General features: G+C 32.2%; 3 protein-coding genes and 2 long non-coding RNA genes across 8 annotated transcripts; 3 read left to right on the top strand and 2 right to left on the bottom strand.

Annotated features, from left to right (window-relative positions):
- Positions 1-20: 20 nt before the first annotated feature.
- On the top strand, positions 21-6,213 carry LOC128883241 (uncharacterized). Its single transcript, XM_054135400.1, has 25 exons — positions 21-526; positions 587-685; positions 738-1,001; positions 1,062-1,214; positions 1,261-1,611; positions 1,697-1,846; positions 1,896-1,976; positions 2,026-2,172; positions 2,231-2,439; positions 2,485-2,665; positions 2,723-2,833; positions 2,887-3,022; positions 3,096-3,303; positions 3,348-3,712; positions 3,776-4,053; positions 4,109-4,154; positions 4,211-4,224; positions 4,281-4,575; positions 4,636-4,714; positions 4,796-4,998; positions 5,109-5,223; positions 5,286-5,479; positions 5,554-5,601; positions 5,661-5,845; positions 5,899-6,213. Exons 1-25 carry the CDS (start codon positions 218-220, stop codon positions 5,941-5,943), a joined length of 4,266 nt encoding a protein of 1,421 aa, XP_053991375.1. The 5' UTR covers positions 21-217; the 3' UTR covers positions 5,944-6,213.
- An 828-nt stretch (positions 6,214-7,041) lies between these two features.
- Positions 7,042-8,538, bottom strand: LOC128883563 (inosine triphosphate pyrophosphatase-like). 2 transcript variants are annotated; one of them, XM_054136088.1, is made up of 8 exons: positions 8,276-8,538; positions 8,088-8,226; positions 7,967-8,027; positions 7,807-7,890; positions 7,718-7,758; positions 7,542-7,622; positions 7,384-7,491; positions 7,042-7,280 (listed from the first exon to the last, which is right to left on the bottom strand). In XM_054136088.1, the coding sequence occupies exons 1-7, from the start codon at positions 8,391-8,393 to the stop codon at positions 7,404-7,406; spliced, it is 612 nt and encodes a 203-aa protein (XP_053992063.1). In that variant the 5' UTR covers positions 8,394-8,538; the 3' UTR covers positions 7,042-7,280; positions 7,384-7,403. The 2 variants fall into 2 exon arrangements, with proteins under 2 accessions (XP_053992063.1, XP_053992062.1); XM_054136087.1 differs by having other exon boundaries at positions 7,042-7,275; positions 8,276-8,536.
- A 57-nt stretch (positions 8,539-8,595) lies between these two features.
- On the top strand, positions 8,596-9,478 carry LOC128883564 (uncharacterized). The gene is made up of 3 exons (XR_008459056.1): positions 8,596-8,695; positions 8,747-9,356; positions 9,409-9,478. It is a non-coding gene; the product is annotated as an uncharacterized LOC128883564 (long non-coding RNA).
- Positions 9,479-14,289: 4,811 nt separating this feature from the next.
- LOC128883488 (frataxin homolog, mitochondrial-like) lies at positions 14,290-15,298 on the top strand. 3 transcript variants are annotated; one of them, XM_054135897.1, is made up of 5 exons: positions 14,290-14,570; positions 14,631-14,711; positions 14,764-14,927; positions 14,978-15,033; positions 15,107-15,298. In XM_054135897.1, the coding sequence occupies exons 1-5, from the start codon at positions 14,478-14,480 to the stop codon at positions 15,208-15,210; spliced, it is 498 nt and encodes a 165-aa protein (XP_053991872.1). In that variant the 5' UTR covers positions 14,290-14,477; the 3' UTR covers positions 15,211-15,298. The 3 variants fall into 3 exon arrangements, with proteins under 3 accessions (XP_053991872.1, XP_053991870.1, XP_053991871.1); XM_054135895.1 differs by having other exon boundaries at positions 14,290-14,711; XM_054135896.1 differs by having other exon boundaries at positions 14,290-14,711; positions 15,102-15,298.
- A 2,922-nt stretch (positions 15,299-18,220) lies between these two features.
- Positions 18,221-19,083, bottom strand: LOC128883573 (uncharacterized). Its single transcript, XR_008459060.1, has 3 exons — positions 18,881-19,083; positions 18,759-18,796; positions 18,221-18,689 (listed from the first exon to the last, which is right to left on the bottom strand). It is a non-coding gene; the product is annotated as an uncharacterized LOC128883573 (long non-coding RNA).
- Positions 19,084-19,817: the final 734 nt, after the last annotated feature.

Here is a 19,817-nt window from a genome sequence, read left to right as displayed (position 1 = left end):
AACTGACTGTAAGAAAAGTATAATAGAAAAGCAAAAATTCAATAGGCCCCCAAAACTCGAATTTATGGTATCGTAATATAAAGCTACATATGTGGTGAGAAGAACACAGTTTATATTTGGACAGTTTGTTCTGAGGACTCTTCATACAGTTTATAGTATAAGAACAAAACACTTGAGGACAAACGAATATTATGATCTAGAAAACCTAAAAAAAAAAATGGATTATAAAACAACATACATAAGAGAGGGTCCTCGACGTGGTTCTTTCACAGTTGAACAAGATCTTTCGACATCAACTAACTGTACAAGTAACGCTAAGCCCTTCGTTTTTAAGCTTGGTGTTTGTGCAATGCAGTCAAAAGTAAACAGTTCTCCAATGCAAAGTATTTTAAAAAGATTAGCAAAATCTCCTGATTTTCAAATTATACAATTCTCCGAAAATGTCCTACTACACAAACCCGTTTCTTCTTGGCCGATCGTTGACTGCCTTATTGCTTTTCATTCCAGAGGTTACCCTTTTGAGAAAGTAACAAAATTAATGTGTTGGAATTATATTAGCATTTCTTGGATTTTTCGTTCTCACTAGGTAAAAGAATACACTCAGGCTACCAATCCCGTTATTTTAAATGATTTGGATGGAATGCATTTTCTTCGAAGTCGTGTAAAAGTCATTCAAATGCTAAAAGTATTAATTTTTTTTTCAAATTACTACTTTTGATTCAAATTATTTATTATAGGAGTGTGATATTCCAACACCTTCACATATCATTGTAGACCACCCTCTATGCACATTAGGAAATCCAAATCATGTGTTTGAGGAACATTATGATTATATTGTATATAACGGATTAAGGTTGAATAAACCCTTTATAGAAAAACCATGTGACGCTGACAATCATAATAATTATGTCTATTACCCTCGAAACGCTGGGGGTGGTTGTAAAAAATTATTTCGCAAAATAGAAGATCGCTCTAGTATTTTTTGTCCTGACTACCACCAGGTTTGTTTTACAATATCATGCGGATTTGTGTTATTTATCTATTAAAACCTACTTAACAAGGTTCGCCGGGATGGAATTTACGTTTATGAAGAATTCTTAGCAACATTTGGAACTGATGTGAAGGTTTATACAGTAGGACCCTTCTTCGCACATGCTGAAGCTAGAAAAGCTCCCACATTGGATGGGAAGGTGCAAAGAACAGCTCATGGAAAGGTGATATTTTGAATAGAAAATTATAAAATACAGTACGTTATTGCAGGAAGTCCGATATCCTGTAATTTTAAGTGAATTTGAGAAAGTCATGGCGTACAAAATAGTTGAGACCTTTAAGCAGGTCATTTGTGGGTTTGATATTCTTCGCACCACAAGCGGTTTCTCATATGTGTGTGATGTTAATGGATGGTCCTTTGTCAAGGGAAATGTTAAATATTATAATGATTGCGCTCATGTTATACGAATTTTATTCCTTACAAAATTGCAAAAAAAATATAATTTTATTCCTCGCGAATTGCGAGAAGGAGAACTCTCTATTGAAGCTGAAGAAGACACATTAAGAAAAACTTTTATTGAAGTTGATGATTCCGTTATACATCCAAATGATGCAGATGAAGTGGGTGTAGGTGTCCTATCATGCTTTTCAAAAACATTCAATTTACGCAAGTGTAATATTTATAAACAGCTAATGCTTTTTATAGGAGCTTCGGGCAATGATTGTCGTCATGCGTCATGGAGATCGTCAGCCCAAACAAAAGTTGAAATTCGAAACATCTGAACCTGAACTCTTGGAATATCATTGTCAAAGTGAATCTGAAGATGCATCAAATTCATCTTGTGTTACCATAAGTGTTAGCTTAAGTGACTTTCTTAACCTATAACCATTCTTTTATAATGCAGCAGCCGAAGGAAATAAAGCTGAAATCTCCTGAAGAGCTTCAATGCTTATTAGAGAAAACTCGACATATCATTAAAAGAATGGTACGCTTTTATATGATAATACATTGAATTGTATTGAGCACATTTTAAGAGTCTTATGTCATTGGAAGGGATAGAAGCAAACCAGCTGTTTGAACATTTTTGTTCACTCCAACGAGTTTTACAGCGAGGCGACGGGTTTTCTGGAATTAACCGAAAATTCCAAATCAAACCAGTGGAATGGAAAAGTGTGATAAGTGTGAGATTATCACTATTCGATTGTAGTGTATGTACACGATTCATTTTTACTATAAAAGAAATCAGGAGACACTCTTGTAGTCGTAACACGACAGCTTATCGTAGCTAAATGGGGCGGTGAATTAACCGGGGTAGGTCAAGCGCAAGCTGAGGATCTTGGTAAACGGCTGCGCGCCGCAATGTACCCCGGGGATGAGGAAGGGGGTTTACTTCGATTACACTCAACATTCCGACATGATTTGAAAATTTACACGTCTGATGAAGGCCGGTAATATAAAACTTTTTTTTTTGTAGTTTTCCATTGTTATGAAAGGTGCCAAGTAACCTCCGCAGCTTTCACGAAAGGATTCTTGGATTTAGAGGGACAACTGACCCCTATATTAGTTCAAATGGTTATGCGAAATGCTAAAGCACATGCCTTATTAGACAATTCCTCAGTGCAATCCAAAGAGCGCGATTTGTGTAAAAAATGGTTAGATACACTGTTCAATTCAGTACGTTTCATATAAAAGCCTGTTTCGGAGAGAGGTTTTTCAAATGTTTATCGTTAGGAAAACGGTCTAGACGATATGGAACCAAACCTTAGGGAGTGCATAAAGCATTCACCCGGCTATCAAGAAGCCGCTCAATTTTTCAAAAAACCAAGGGTGAACATGATTGCAGTAGGAAAACAGAGCACGCATCACAATGCCATTAACTATCCAGTGTTCTTTAGATTAAGGAACGTATAGAAGAATTAGTCAATGCTTTATCATTTGAAATTCGACGATGCGAGTGGGCCACGGGGCCTCCATCACAGGTTCGCGGATCTCTGGAAGATGACAATGCAGTTTTTGACGAGGACCATTATCGTAAGCTCCAAACTGCTTTATGTTTTAAAGTTAACCATTTATTTTCTTTCATATATACTTGCCATGTTATTAGAGAGTTCTCAAGATGTATCAAAATTACCTATTGTTTCACAATATTACACAGAGCATCTTTTAGACAAACTCTCCAACCAAATGCATAAAAAATTAAATAATAATTGCATGACTGATGGGTTTCCTTGTAATTCATGTCATTTAATTTTTCTCTTATCTGACCGATTGAGAGATATCCGCAGTCGCTGGCAGGAGTTGAGTAATTCCTGGTAATTGATTTTACATAGGATCCATTGTTTAACGGTTTTCGTAGGTATCGTGTAAAAAAAAAACGCTTTGATTCTAGTAAATTACCTGATCTTGTTGATAATGTGCGTTATGATTTGATACACAATCATACGTATATTGGCACTGCCGCTCTTAAAGCCGCGTTTTCCATATACACACAAGTAGAGCCGTTAGCATCTTTCCTTGGTCCAGCCGAATATGGACTAACGCCAAAGCAGAAAATTGTAATAGGTGTCAGCTTAATACCAAAGCTTTTAAAGAAAATTATTGCGGATATTACATTTTCGCGCCAAAGTCCTGATGTCAAAAATTCTGAAAAATTCATTTCTTCGGAACAAGATTTACTTCAACCTTCTTCTAATTTAAAGGCTTCTTCATACAGTGACACATGTGAGGCAGCTGCTCACAATGAGACGCATACCGTGTTAAATTCTATATGTTTGTGCCACTTAGTACATGAACAGAATACAGCCGCTTCTAAAAAAATGGACTCAAACCCCCTCGTTTACGAGCAGGAAACATCCACAGTTCATCAGGATGAAAATCTTTATAAAACATTAAAGTCGCCACGTCGAGGCTCCATTCAACACGAAACTCTGTTAACTATTCCTCACAATCAAACAGTTGTTATTAATACGGACCCTCTGTGGGGTCATCAAAAACCACGCCAAACTCCCGCACAGGCTTCTTTTTCAAATTTGACAACGTCCGATGGAAAAAAAAATGCTCAAGTAGTTTCTATTAAAAAAAAAAATTAAAAAAAACATATCAATGTTTTTTTTTTAGGATGCGCGACATAACGACAATGGTGTTCATAGTTTAATATGTAAACGTATGATATAGCCCAAAAGTTAAGTGTGTTGTTATTATATTTTTTTTTTTTTCTAGATAACTCTATAGAGGTACAAGTTCGGGATATTATGTTCCTACTCTACTTGTTGTAATTTTCCTTCTTTAGTCAGAAAAATGGGCAAATAAAAGCGAATACGGTAGTATGGGAATGGATGAAAAACTTAGCAGGTCGTCTTTAGAAGAAAAAAAAAAAGACGAGGAAGACGATGACCACGACGATACGTGGAGTCACTTTCGACTTAAAGAAAAAGACGCCAAAGAAATGGGGATCAAATCCCCATGGCGTATCGTTCGTTCCAGATACTACGTGGCTTCTGCTTCTCATATTTTTTCTTTGTTCAATATATTGCTACATGGGTATGGCGTCTTACAAAAAGAAAAAATAAGTGATAATTCCCAAAGTATGTTTGTCACAAACATCAAAGAATATTTTGCTTAAATCATTTTTTTGTGTGTCTAAGAAAATCTTATTGATGAAGAATCATTAGATACTGCCACAAATATCACTGATATACACTATTTATCCCACATAGTTTTCAGGTCATTTTTTCTATTTTTTTTTTTCAATAACACTTTTCATCATATGTACTCACCTTTGTTATCTTTCCATATGTTTTCTAGAGTTTGGGAGAAACGCAACGTTGATAGTAATAATCCCAATCGTTTTCGAGTTGAAATACAGTTTTCAACTGGTGCTAAAGACGGTTTCGGAAGTAACTACAGCATGCTACGAGAGCACGCGCAAGCAAAGCAGGCACTTTTTCAAAAACATTTACAACACGTTCTAGCACATCAATCTGAAATAAGTCCATCTCGACTTCAAAGTAAAAAACAGATACAGAAATGTTATTTTCACTTGAATTACACTCATTTTCAAATAAGCACTTTAGAGAAAAAACAAGCCTTTCATTCTTTTTTAAATGTGGTGTGGTAGGCCCACTCATGAATGTTGTATGTTCTCTAAAGGACTCTTCAGTACATTGCATCCATACAGACTCACCAAATATACATAAAACAGAAGATGTAACGAAAAGAGCAGCGGAACGGAGGTAATTTTTTTTTTTTTAAGTGAATGTTTTCACACGCGTTTTTTACCTTTTTTAAATCAAAGACACTCAGTTTGTTATTCTCACGACTCTACATTGGATGGTTTGGATATTTTGAACAAAAGCAAAAGCGGCTTACACAATGACAACTTTGCTTCCAGTATCAATAAGTATGATGTCTCTGCTTCTCAACCACAAATGTCAATTGTATCAAGTCAATTTGACAAATGGTCATCATCAGGAACACAACCTGAATCTTGTACGTTAGTGTTTCATTCACGATTTGCAATCATGAATCGACACTATTGCTTAATCTAATGTCTGCTACTTTAGTTTATGAAGAGAAGCAGGTTTTTGAGACCAACGACTCGGAATTGGAAGGTATGTTTGATTATCTCATGATAGAAGTTGAAAAAAAAACAAAAAAATGCTACATGTAGAAAATACCCATCATTCTCTAAGATCTTTTAATGGAAATAAAATAGAATCCAAGGTTAACAGTTCCGACCATCAATCACCTCACCGTATATCAGGAGACCCAGTACCACCGTATTGCGAAATAAATCCGTTACATCGACTCACGCGCAATTGCTCGGTTGAAATACTGGAAAAGATGGTTTATGCTGTAAGTCATGTTTTGAGTTATTCTCTGTAAACTTTTGTTCACTAAACGACCAGTTATTGAGTCAAGCAAAAGAATTACGTAATGATCTTTCTTTTTAATTTTTTATCCTTATAATGATATTCCTTTCGAAACTAAACTCGACTCCACTCGACTGAATTAATTGTATTTTCAAACGACAATACTCAGCTACCAGCTTAGCTCCCACTCGACACGGTTAGTGATTAGTCAATTAATTACTACGACAGTTTCGTAATCTTTTCCTTTTTAAAAAAATTGTTACAACATGCACAAGCGAAAAAATAACTTGTATGTTTTAATAACAATTGTGTTTCTTTTTTAATTCAATTAAGGAAAATTTCAAAACAATATAATACCTCCACATTTGAATGCACTTATTTTAAAAATTCTTTCTTTACAAATTCGAACAAGCATTTCCTAATTTTAACATTTTTTATTTTTAGATTTATTAAATCGCCACAGTTCAACATTTCATTATACACAATTGTCACACCCAACTAGTTACTTTTCTTTTTATTACCAATGCCTAAATCTATTCACATCTCTCGGTCAAAATATGTGTGAATTTTATTTACAACGCAATAGTAATGCGTTTTTTTTTAGGAACTAAATATGTATCAGAATAATACATTAAAGTGAAACTTTTTCATGTACGCAAGATAGCTGAGAATTGTTCTTGACAAGATCAATTTTGCCCTATTTGTGAAGGGGACTTTATAATAAACAGATTATTCCAACACTTTCAACCTTTTATCAAAGACGTGGAAAAGAGCAATCTTGAATATTCTGACATGACGGTTATTAGAGTTGTTTAAAAAAACTTATTTAAATTTTAACTTCTCGGTATCGACCTTTGTTCATTGAACCTATCAAAATTACATATGTTTTTTAATTCTTGTTTTTGCCAAAACATGCTTTTTAAAGCTTCGTGGTAAGCCATTACTCATGGATTCCATGTAAAATGTTCGACAATAGTTTTGTAGATTATCAAAGAAACAATTGGCATAAATTCTTTTTTTCTTAAAGTGAAAACCTTTCACAAAACTCCGAAACTACATAACTGTTTTTTCACCAATTTCTACATGAAATTAAGCATCATATCACAAATTCTTTTTTTGTTTATCGCTCACTGAATTGATGTAAAACTTGAAAATGTAAAAAAAATTAAAACCTTCAAGTTTAGCGTAATATACCAAACAATTATAATAGACGCTTTGTTCGTAGAATATTGAAAATGAGAAAGAATTCAGTTGACTAAGTAAATTTTCTATGTGTTTTCACCAGATGAAGCACGTAATTTTTTCTAAAGGCAATAAATTGAAGACTCTTTTCTTGTTTACTAAATTTTTTTTTTGTTAATCAACTGTCTTGTCGAACCTTGATTAGTATCCTCAAATTATTAAAGTCACCTTCTATTCTTGCAACACCAAAATGAAATTGATTTGAATAGATAATCAGAATGTTTAAATAGAATAAAAAATATTCACTTCACCTAACAATTACAGATACCGATAAATTACCTAAATAATTTACTTTCTTTTTAAAGTTTTTCTTTTGTGAACAACTCTGGATGAGTATCACGAAGTCTATTATACAGAAATGCGCAGAATTGAGCGACTGCCTTGCCTCTGAAAAAAAACGAAATTTCTCTATGAAATCCTTATATATAAAAACCGACCTATGTGACACTTTGTTTTTTTCGTCGATTGTCATTTCCGCATACGTTTTGACACAATTGTCAGGCTGGAAAATTGAATCCCTGTATTATCGTGGCGCAAAAAAAAAAAATTAAACTATTGAAAAGTAATACGTATTTAACTATAGCATTATAGAATACACTATAGAAAACTTTACCACCCAAAATCAGTTTTACCCCGTGGAACAACAATGGATCCCTGTTAGCAAGATAAAAAGTGAAATTTCAAACAATTCTCAAAATTTACTTGAGTTCTGCCTTCAAAAATAATCGGTTTCGGATCGCCGACGCCTTGAAAACCAATACGAGTAACAGCGTAAGCCGTCTTATCCTGTTGTGGTTTTTGCACACAGACCCAGTGGCTTACGAAATCTATTTTTCCAAAACTAAACATATGCATGAGTTACCTGTTGCCCTGAGAGCATATTATGTAAGCCTTCCGGCTTTAATACGTTTAAAAAATGCTTTCTAAATTTAAAAGATACATAATCTTTCGAGTAAAGTTTTTCACTCATTTATAACGCTAACATATAAGGTCCTGGAAGACCTTTGAATGCAGCGAATTCAAGCGATGTGTCTTCAACTGCAACACTAACACCCATTTTCTCGAAAGCCCTTTCAAGCTTGTCATAAACGATATCTTCTGAAGTCCCTTGAATTTCCGGACCTACAAATCAAAAAAAGTTGTTTAAGTATTTTTAAATCACAAGCATTACATTCTACATTTGTCGCGTAAATATTAAACTTATATGCTAAAGTTCCGAAATGTGTATTGATATATGAAAGAATTTCTTTCGTTTTATTTTGATTTGACGTGCACAAACAAATTTCCATTTTATCCTGAGCTTCAGCCTATTGTAATCTTGAACACAAATAGAATATTTCCTTGTTGAACAGGTATACCTCCTATTTTTAAACATTGCTACTGGAGTAAGAGGTGTTGATGTACTTTATAGAGATTTATAAAAATCTTTAACCACACTAACAAACTTGTAGGCATTTTTCTCAAACATTATTACTTATTTAAAATTACTAACTTCTTTTCAATTTCGTAAAAACACGAAAATGTTTACAAACATTTTTCACAAGTTTAACGAGATTTTTACAAGAAAAACTCATAAACGTTTTTTAAACTGGTATGAAAAACATTTAATGTAAAAGTACAAATTTTCCTTTTTTTTCTTTAGCTACGTTTATTAAACTCTTACTGCGAAAACACAACAAAAACAAAAAATATTTGGCATTCAGGTTTTAAGGAAAAAGAATAAATCATGTGATATCAATAATTGTCCTTTATGCATACAAGAAAGAATAACCTTTGCATTTCTTACATTATCCATCTCGAACAGTGGTAAAATTTTTAGAAGATCACGTTTTTTAATAGTTTGAAATGAATTTCTGAATTTCGCCATAACAAAACTGATTGTATTTCAAAACACAATACTATCTTTTCACAATATTTGAAAAAAACGTGTTCCTTTTTCTGCAATCATGCTTATACGAGATCGGAGACATATTTTTGTGATAGCTACAAAAAATAATAAAGGTTTATGTTCAGGTATACAGCAAAGTGATTGTCAGGAAAAGAAATCAACTTGAAATGCTTTATAATAACAAACAATAATAATAACAGAAACATGTTGTATAACACACTTAAATAAAAATTCATTAAAATGTCCACATGACCAGCTATTAAAACGATGTTTTTCTCCGAATATATACAGCATTCTTACGTATGTATGCTTGATTAATATCATCTCTAACTCCTTTCTTCAAGAATCACAATCTTTTTTTCAAGTAATAGTATACAACAACGCTTTGATTTATAATGTTTCACTTATGACATCAGCAATAAACTGAAAAAGGTTTATCTTACTATTGAATCCTTCATTTCATAAAATATAAATTTTTTGTATTTTTTCTATTGTGCTTTCGCTTATTGCTCACTTAAATATGGGCCTGCTCATTTTTCATTAAAAGTAAAATTAAAATCTTGGTAAACACATGTCACTCTCTGTACACTCCTTCAAGCACCTTACGCAAAAAACAACAGTTCCTAGTAGGTGAAACCATAAACCGTTACAGCATGAAGCATCCTTTCAAAGCTCATAATTCGGCTTCACAGCCTATCCCTCAAGGGGGACACTGAATGAAACGGAGAGTTTCGTCGTTGCCTAAGCGACTCATCAGTAGGATTCGGTTTCGGTCCATTGCTAGACCAGTTCCAGGCAGTTGACTAGGGCCCACTCCAAAGAATGGTTCCCGTCTTTTAAGTCTTGGGTGTGGACTCCATAAATTTAACGTCTTCGATGGTCGACCTATTCACTTTTAAAGTCTTGAATAAAAGACTACATCCGTTTTAATGTCTCAGATACTTGACAAACTAAGAAGAATTTTTTTTTTTTTTTTTTTGCCTTATTTTAATTAAAATAATAGAATGAGAGGGAAAAAAAAAACAAGTGGTTTGGATGAGTTATGTGTTGTAATATTTTCCCCATAGATGAATAAAGAAAAGGATAAGGAATCATTGCTATTGTTATAGTCAAGTGTTTTCCTGTTTGTTTATGAGCTCAGAGTCGTTGTTTTTTTGGGCGTTTTACTGGCTGTGTGGAACTGGATGATGTCACAGTAGATGTTCTTTTTAAAGATATATTATGTATTACACTCCTGGATGTTTTAGATATGCTTGTATGTATTAGTCGATTCTTAAGGAATAGGTTGATTTTTTCTGAGACTTGTCGAGCTGTACGATTTCCAAGTCTTTGTGCGATTATTACCGCGTCAAAGTGGCCCTCACATTGATTTAATACTGCAATCAAGTGTTCCTCTTCCTCAGCGGACCGTCGTCCTTTTCGTACTTTTAATGTCTTAGGCGGGATAATTGTCTGCAGGAAGAAACTGAATTTCTTCGTGCGTAGCCGGTCAGAGCATTGCAGCGGTGTTCTGCTTGCAACGCATTCTGATAAAATCTTGTTATTTCCCGTTCCATATTTACATATTGCATCGAAAAGTCTCTTGTCTTCGTCTTCATCCCATCGGCCTCTGGCAATAGGGCACCATTCTACTATGTGTCCATTCTCGTATGCCTGTGCTTGTTTTTTACGCAACTTTCTGCGTAGAACTAAAGGAGGTTGTACTTCTGTTCTCAATTGATCTATGGCTTCTGCTAGTGTACAAGGGTCCATAAATGTCTTGTTGTGTTCGTATGTATACGGTTCAGAGTAGTATTTTCCCTGGTTAGTCCGTAATTCTTTTCGTTTTTTCCATAACATTTTGCAGTATGCCAAGCAACATTTAAGTTGTCCGTTTGTACATTCATTTTCTAAATTGAGGACTTTTTCAAGATCTGTTGGCAATATTGACTCAAGATCTTTTGGAAGAGGTACGACCTCACGAGCAGCACTGCAGCGAAGGATGTGTTTTCCTGTGTCACTTTCTTCTTTTTTACAAAAGTGGCAGTGTTCTGTCACTATTGTAGAAGGTCCAAAGTGATGGAGTCGAAAAAGGAAGCCATATCTTGCGTTTTCCTCGTACAGGTATTTGGCAGGTTTTTCTGAAATTTTCGACCAAGTTGGACAATCTGGTAAAAAGATTCCAAGTCGTTTTGCCTCCGTTTTTATTTGTACAAGTGTCCAAGATTTCATACGTGCTTTAGCTTTCCTCAGACAATCCTTCACAGGTGTGTTTTGTAGTTCGTGCCATGTAATTCCAGTTATTGACAGGATTTTTTCTAGCTTCGTGAGCAGTGGATGTTCCGGTTGGATTGCTTCTTGGAGTGTTTTTATAAGGAAAGTGTCTTTTTTATCGGTAAAGACTTTTCCGTAAAAAGTTATGATATCCTTACATATCCAGTAAAGTGGATGATAAAGAAGTCCCAATTCTCTTTGTATTTCAACTCCGTGAGTGCAATCAAACGTGTGGAAAATTCTTCTAGCTACACGATGCCAGTATCGGACATACAGTGTAGTATCGGGGAGCGCCACAGCAAATCCTACGGAGATCTTGGTCCATGAGATTGAGCGGATTATTTGCAGTACCAATGCGGGGGATAATGCATCTATGTTTGATATAGCATAAATGTTTCCAAGGTCCTTCAGCAGTTCTTTTTTTTTTACTTTGGGTACGATGCCCTCCTGGGTGATGTGCATCCCCAAGTAGTTAATGTGTTTGTTTGCTGCAGTTCCTGTGTGACGTTTTTTTGGTAACAAATATTCCGCGTTTTTTAATTCTAGATGTTCCGTTTTTGTTTCGTTGAGTTCTCCTCCCCATTCACTCAACCATTCCTTTGTGAGCATCAGATTTTGCTCCATTGTTTCTTCGTGATCGCCGAGTAACAGAATGTCGTCTGCATAGAGTAATGCTCCAATAGCAGTTCCCGCTGAAAGTGTGTATCCTGTGCCATCGACACGTTTCGCCAGGTCATTCATTGTCATGACAAAAAGCCAAGGAGAAAGAATACCTTCTTGGGGAACTCCTGTCCTAAGTTTGAATTTTTTCTGGTTGATGTTTGCTCTCATGGGTGACAGTGTTAATTCTGCAATCAATTTCGCTAATTTCGGGCAATAGTTAGTAAGGTAACTGCCAGCGCAGTGCGATGCAAATTGTCGTGGAAGTTTATCAAATGCTTTTACAACATCTAAAGACGTAATATAGAGTTGTCTTCCAGTTTGTTTTGAGTCGAAAATTGCAAGCTGTGTGAGTAATAGCTGCCGATTAATTCCCATATGTTGTCTAAATCCTCCTTGCAAGTTGTGCATACCATCCCATTTGTTTATTTCTGATAACCGTGAGAGTCTATTAGCTATCATTTTTTCAAGAATTTTTTTTTCTGTGGGCAGCATGGTGAGTGGTCTCATTTTTAATGGATGATTAGGTACTTCACTTTTAGGTATAACCACAAGGCGACCTTCAGTTGATTCTTTGTATCCATTTTTTAGAAAACCATTATATTGTTGCAGGAGGTGGGATATTGTTTTTTCGCTCTGTTGTAAAGACTTGTAGACTTCGTGTGAGGTGAAACCATAAACCCAAATTTAAAATTTAGACTTTATAAACTTTTTTTTAAAAAAAAGTTTACAATCATTTTAAAATGGAACTAAGTTATTAAAAAAAAAAACATTTTAAATTAAATTAACAAGAAACGGACAAATTGTTAAATTTAAGAAATGCATTTTTTTTAAATGGATCACTGTATTAAAAATATGTGAATTAAAAATATTAATTATAACGAAGGGTGTGCTTGTACAGCGCACATTTTCGCTTCACTAACTTTTTCTAGCAGGAATACTGAATTTACAAAACCAATTGCAATAAATCAGCTACTCTGTATAAATCTTGGCTCTAATCTTTTGTTTATTTCAATTTAAATAATTGATCAAGTTTTAATCCAAAAGAAGATTAAGGGACTTTGGCGCTTCTAGGTCAATAATTGCTCCCATTTCACAATTCGAATGGTCAAAAGACTGTAACAAATAGAATTCTTTTGTAAAATTACGTCGAAAAGTTACGTTCAAATACCATTGATCTTTGTTTTTTTGCTCATATTGTTTAATTTGTGAAAAGGTCAATAATTTTTGGTAGTATACATTTGAAACGTCTTACTAGACCAACTGACACCAGATACTTCCAATCGCATAACATTGATTCATACCACGTCTCTTATAAAAAGTGCAAATGTTAATATTGTAAAATGAATTGTCATCCATATATCTTGATTCGACTGATTATAAGACGTTGAGGTTTCGTAGAATACTAATTTATACCAATTAAACTCCTACCTTAAATGTCAGAGTACTGTAACTCCTTGTTACAATGCAACATTTATAATTAGTTGTAAAACTTCAATTAAACTAAAATATAGATAATTAAAAAAAGGCTGTGGTTTTTTCTTGTTTTGGTGTTGTTACAATTTTATATGAAAAACCTATTCTATTATGCATTATACCATGCACATTTAAAATAAAGTGTACCGTAGACAAAGTCACACCAAATCTATTGCATAATCAAGCTCGTTGAACTACGTTGTAAAACATTAGTACTAATAAACGAACGCATGGTTACTAAAAATCGAGAGAAAGACCTTTCTTATGTAATCTTTCTAGTTTGTCTTTAAACAAGTTCGAAAACTTGTAATTTTATTGTTATCTAAAATTCTTCCTACCGAACATTAACCTGTATTTAAGCCATTTTTCTCACACAATGCCTTTTTTCTTTTGATACTTAAAGTTGTATTTTTCTTTTTCTGACAAAATTGAAATTTACTCAACTCCAATTTTTTTTTACCACCAGATTTAAATACTCATACATAAAACTAGAAAAAAACCCTTCCTTTGTCGCTTTTTTGATTTAAGCATTTTTTTTGGGTAATTAAAATACGAAAAAGAACTATGAAATATTTGAAGCCATTTAGTATGTATTTTTCATAATTAAAAACTTATTCTTTTTCTCTTATTTTGAAAAAAAATAAATGACTTAACACCCTTAGATTCCTTGAAACACAATCCATATTCTCTTTCTCTAAATATCCTTATTTACTACATGCACTAAAAAAATCATTAAAAACGAATTTTTTTTTTAAATGCTTTGTGGTTTGTTTACTTTCCGTTTCTTAACTAATTAATTTATTCATGATTAAGTAGTAACAAGGCAATCAACAGAGTTGTGCCTACACTTGCATCATGTAATAATAAAAGGAGTTGGAAGTGTCTATATAACGGAGTTTGCACTGCCATAAAAATTATTTTCTTAAAATATCGTTTTTACATACACAAGGATCGCAGGCAAATAAAAAAAAATATTTTCTTTTTAATTAAGCTTTATTACGGAATTTGAAATCTGAACAAAGAAAAGAATTTCGTTTTTACTAGAATTTAACCTTTAAATTATTTTATTTACGTTTGATTAACGCATAAAAATTTAATGATATATCTTTCTTTTTTAAACCGTTTCATGACTACTAAGAGTCACCTTTTTTTTCGTACTAGGATATTAATGAAGTGTACACGCAACATGGTAAAACCAGTATTCTACGCAAGTGAACACTGCGATAGTAGATTCTATTGTCAAACTAAGAGAAATGATCAACGTTTTTTTTCTTCAAAGTCTCCTCATCATGATTTACCATATCAGCAATCTGCTGATAATATGTTGCAGGTGATCAAAATTATTTTTTTCCCTCTAACTTTTATAAAATTTCTTCTTAAAGTCGATGTTAGATTTTGTGGAACTTCCAGAGTATATGGACTACATCGAATCGACAAATTTAGCTGGAGATGGTGTTTTAGAAATAGTGTTGAATAAAAACAGAGGGACAATTGTTTTGAATAAGCACTACGCGTTAAAACAAATTTGGTATTCTGCATCTAACAGGTGATGTTTTTATAATTGAAATAACTGTTTATTTGATATTTTAACCATAGTACGCCGGACTATTTTGATTACGACACGAATCCACCATGGATATCTCGTCGTACTCGTAAGTTTTAAGCTTGCTCAGTCACTGTGGAAATTGCCGTTCCGTTGCAACTGATATGTTTATTTTAGAGCAGTCTTTACAAAACAGACTTTTGGGAGATATTCAGTCGTCTTCTATGTGAATTATAAAACAAATATCATATGTATGGTATTCAATGAATCTTCATTTTTAATATAGAGTCAAAATAAGTCGAATGGCTTTAAAAATTTTATTATTAAATTTTACTTAATCATTGATTCACGAATCTGAATATTCAAAGATGACACAACATATCACCTTTTTAACAAGGCAGTAATGAAACATATATTTTATAGTGGTAGTAAATTTACATGAAGGTACATAATTTAAAAACATAAGTCTACTAAATGCATGAATTCGCAACCTATATAGTATGCGCTTAACCATTTCTATTGACGACAAAGTGAATGTTATCTAAGGTGGTACCCGAAACCTACAGTAAAGTGAACGGTAGAATTCTTGATGCACACTTTCTACATAATAACGTGGACTGTTTTTTTATCACAAATTTTTAAAAAGATTCATTGAAAAAAATATCGAAATTTAGCACAAAAAAAAGTATGCAACGCCCTATAGAAGGTACATTCATTTAACAAAACATAGTACCCCATTATTATACTATGTCGTCTAAAGGCTTTCCTTTTTCAATTCTACGATAAAAAAAAGAATAGTAATGTTACTTATTTGTTGTAGAACGACAGGGTTTTCATTTTTCCATTTGTTATAAAAAAGATTTCAAATTTTCATAAACAATTTACGTTGACAAAAATTTAGTACTAGAGAAATCTACAATACATTTACTTTCAAAAAAAAAATTTAAAAATTCTTGTACGTTAGTCTTCTATATTGTGGTTGTTTCGAAAACTCCGTAGGTCGACTTTTAGCCTTTGTGTATTCTTTCTTTATTGTTCTAGCAACAAATGGATGAAAAATACTTTTTTAATATAATAAGAACTGAGATTTCCTGAAAAGTATACTTGCATTACCGTAATCATTGCAATATGCTTTTTATTGAGTGGTTTGATTCAATAAGGAAACGTCCACTTGAAGCATCAATGCATTATTGCTGTAATAGAAAAACTTTATAAACTAATTTAGGTGACTCAAAATGTTAAACGTCTGATTTTGAAAATGGAAAAAATTTTTCGTTTACCAATAATTATAAATTTTAAAATAAAACTTTAAAAAATGTTAAGATTAGTGCAAGTATTTTATTAAGGAAGGGAAATTGTTAATTTTTTATTAAATGGTCTGTAATAAAAAAAATACCTTATGACTGTTTTTGTGGTATGATGAATTTAAAACCAAAATATGATAAATTATTCCCCTTAATAATTTTATTTTATGTCTGTTAAAAAATATATACACATGACGGATGTTTTAGTCTATCTCTATTACGTCAAGTTGTGTCTTAGTATTTCAATAAAACTAAAAAAATTGAATTCTAGACAAATCATCATGAATAGTGAATACCTAATGATATTGTTCCGTAACTTATCACAACTAGTAATCCATTAAAAATTCGAGTTTAACAAAATTCAGAATTAAATATTTTTTTTTTTAAATGATCTTGAAATAATTAACGAAAAATTGGATTAATTACTGTTAAATTGATTAAGGTTTTGAAACATTGAAGTAACTACATTTTTTTTTTATTTTTAAAAATTGAATCATTAAATTTGCTGCTTTTCTCAATTTTTCTAAAGTTTTTAAAACATTAGTTCTTTTTCTTGTCACAAAAAATATCTTTCATATTATAACCTTAATTGGAACTATGTAAAAATGAAAAACAGAGATTAGTCAATTATTTTCTGTTATTGATTTGAAGTTCACTATTTTACTTGATTTTCAGTTGTCTGCTAAATTTTTTCTCGTTCATGCTTTCATTCCGTAATAAACAAAATTATTGAAATCCCTTTGATTTTTTATTAGCATACGACATCTTCATGCAGTTTTTTTAAAAACTTGTTTGAATTTGTTATCTCGATAATATAGAAGCAGTTTTAGAGTAAGTATTGATCAAGAGTTACCTAAAACAAATCAAATAATATAATTTATTCTATTATTTTAGAAAGTCAAGTACGAAATAGCGAGCAGTAGCAATTTACATATGCAACTTTTCTTAGAGCAGATAAAGGTAAAACCTTGTGGAGGCTAAGTATTCCGCATTTTTTAATACATACAAACATATAATGTAGCAATAGTTTTCATGATTCCCTTCAGTATTGATGTATTTTAGCAGTTTTAAAAGAAAAGATTTTTTTGAATGCTTTTCTTAAAATATAGAAAGACTCAACACAATAAGGCTACCGTTGGTCTATTTGGGGCTACAAACAAATATAATTGCCCGTAAATCGTCGCTTTCAACCAAAACAACCATCTAATCAATTATAGTCAATCTTTTACCTTAATTTGCATAAATCTCCAACATAAATTCTTATTCACTTATTTTAAAAACTTTAAAGTTACAAAACATAGATAAAAAACAAAAAAATAAGTACAAAACAGTTTAAAATTATGTGTTGCGGCTTAGAATTACGTTCAACTTTGTGATCGAATTCCTTTAGTTTTATCAATTTAATGAAACAAAAAATAGTCATTAACGTATACCTTGGAACATTTTATTAATGCTCCGTAATTGTTTTTGTATATTGACACAATTTTGAAAATTAGCCGACAAAAAATATTTTAATTTTTGAATAATATCTTTATAATTTTATAAAAGCAACGGGAAAAAAGATTATCAAAAGCTTTATGTATAACCAACGGTATCCGTATAAAATGGAACCATGTGAAAGTATTTCTGTTAATCATGCAATCTAAAAAATATACCATAAACTATTTTATCAAAGTATTTGTTCGCTTTATAGAAGTTGACAAGACAGCCGCATGAGCTGAATAGTAAACTATTGAGTGTGCTTATAAAAGGTGCTTTAGTCTAAATTGCACGTTATTGCAATTTAGGCGATGCGTCTTTCTAACTTGAAGGAATTTCTTCAACCATGTTGTTCCAATCTACTGCTTAACTTAACTAAAGGCTTAAACATTATTTATCATTCTGTAGTTTTTCTTAATGATATTTGAAATTCCTATAAATTTTTTGTTTAACTCCAGTGAAAAATGTTAAGCCATATGCTTTTAAGCATGTTACATAAAGCAAGCGTTTATGCAGTCAATAAAAAAAATCATAGCAATCTTTTGCTGAGGTATAATGTCTACCAAAAAAACAAATAGTAGCTTTAGAAAATTATTTTTCTGTGTGGTTCTTAATAAAGAACGATGCTAATTTTTAAAAAATCAAAAATATGCGAAGTAGTTACAATAAAAGACCTACTCGGGTGAAAGTTGAACGGGTCACTACTATTGTGTGAATTATTTAAAGTGTAACACTTTAAATTGTCTTAGAATATGAGTCAAAAAAGATTCTGATATTCTCAAGTTTGTCGTCTAGGTAATCAATATTCTTTTTTGAACGTAAAAATCTACTCATAAGGAAAGTCGACCGCACGTTGTAAGGAAACGAATAAAATTAGCTTGAATAGTGTATCAACATACACAAAATGTGTGTAATCAATAACGATAAAATTGCAACGACGTGAGATTAAGACAATTTCAATTATAATAGAAATTGGGTTTTCCTTAAAGTTGTAATTTATCAGAAAGAAAAATAATTTGTGAAACAAAGCCATCATGTGTTCTTTTCTTACCACGAAGGAAACGTCTACCAATCATCGGAAGCGGTTGTCTAAAGGTATATTAAAAAAAAAAAAGAATATGTTTAAAACATATGAAGCGTCATACGTTACCTTCGCCAATATCATGAACTTACTAAAAATTTTAATTCAATACCTTTTTTGTTTAACTGGCAACGAAAAATTTACGGTTTTGCGTGAACTAATTTTTTTAAAAAAAGCTAAAGAGAAACGTTAAATGGACATAAAAAAACAGTTCATGGAACAAAAAATGATTCACAGTAGGATTAACAAATTTTTTTTTGTACTTATATGATCACGCGTGAAAGAAATCGACCGGGGTTCAACATGGACTGCTACGTCTTTATCCATTATTTAATCCGACTTCCTAAGCTAACCAACTTCTGACATTTAAGGACTGTAATATAACAAAATGTGTTTTACCACTTAAATTGAAATATATGAAAATTCATTTAAACACTTTCGATAGAGAAGTTTCGTTTTTAAAAACGATAAAGTGCAATTTTTATCTGGATCAGCCGCCATGTGTTTGGCATCCGCTGAAAAATTCTCAGGCTACAAAACACTTTTAATATCCAATTTCTCAAAAAAAGTTTTTAATGTAGTTTAAACAAAATACCAAATTCTGATAAAACATAATCAGTCTTTTTTTCTACAGTAAAGAAATTTCGGTTAAGAAATCCAAAACACCGCGAAATTGATTTCGTAACATTCAAAAAAAAAATCACGAATTTTAGGATTCAAATTTTTTCATATAGCCAAGAGGCATTAGTACTATAGGCTTCTTCTCCAGGTTTTGTAGATATGGTTGACTGCTTTTTTTATCAAGTGAAAAGTATATTCACATTATTAAACAAAACAATCTTTAACATTTTTCAACATTTGGCTTCTGAAACATACAATTTTTAAAAGTCAAAAAGGCCCCAATTACAATTTTTGCTTATTGCGAAGAAGAATTAAAGAAAAATTTTGTTTAAAAGTTTTCTCTTATACGTCACTTGAGAAGTGTGAAGTGTTGGTTCAAGAAGTATTGATCCTGTAATCAAGCACATA

This window comes from Hylaeus volcanicus, unplaced genomic scaffold, assembly GCF_026283585.1.
Source record: "Hylaeus volcanicus isolate JK05 unplaced genomic scaffold, UHH_iyHylVolc1.0_haploid 12221, whole genome shotgun sequence".
NCBI lineage: Eukaryota > Metazoa > Arthropoda > Insecta > Hymenoptera > Colletidae > Hylaeus > Hylaeus volcanicus.
The sequence above is the reverse complement of the archived record's forward strand: the minus strand, read 5'-3'. Positions and strand labels throughout refer to the sequence as shown.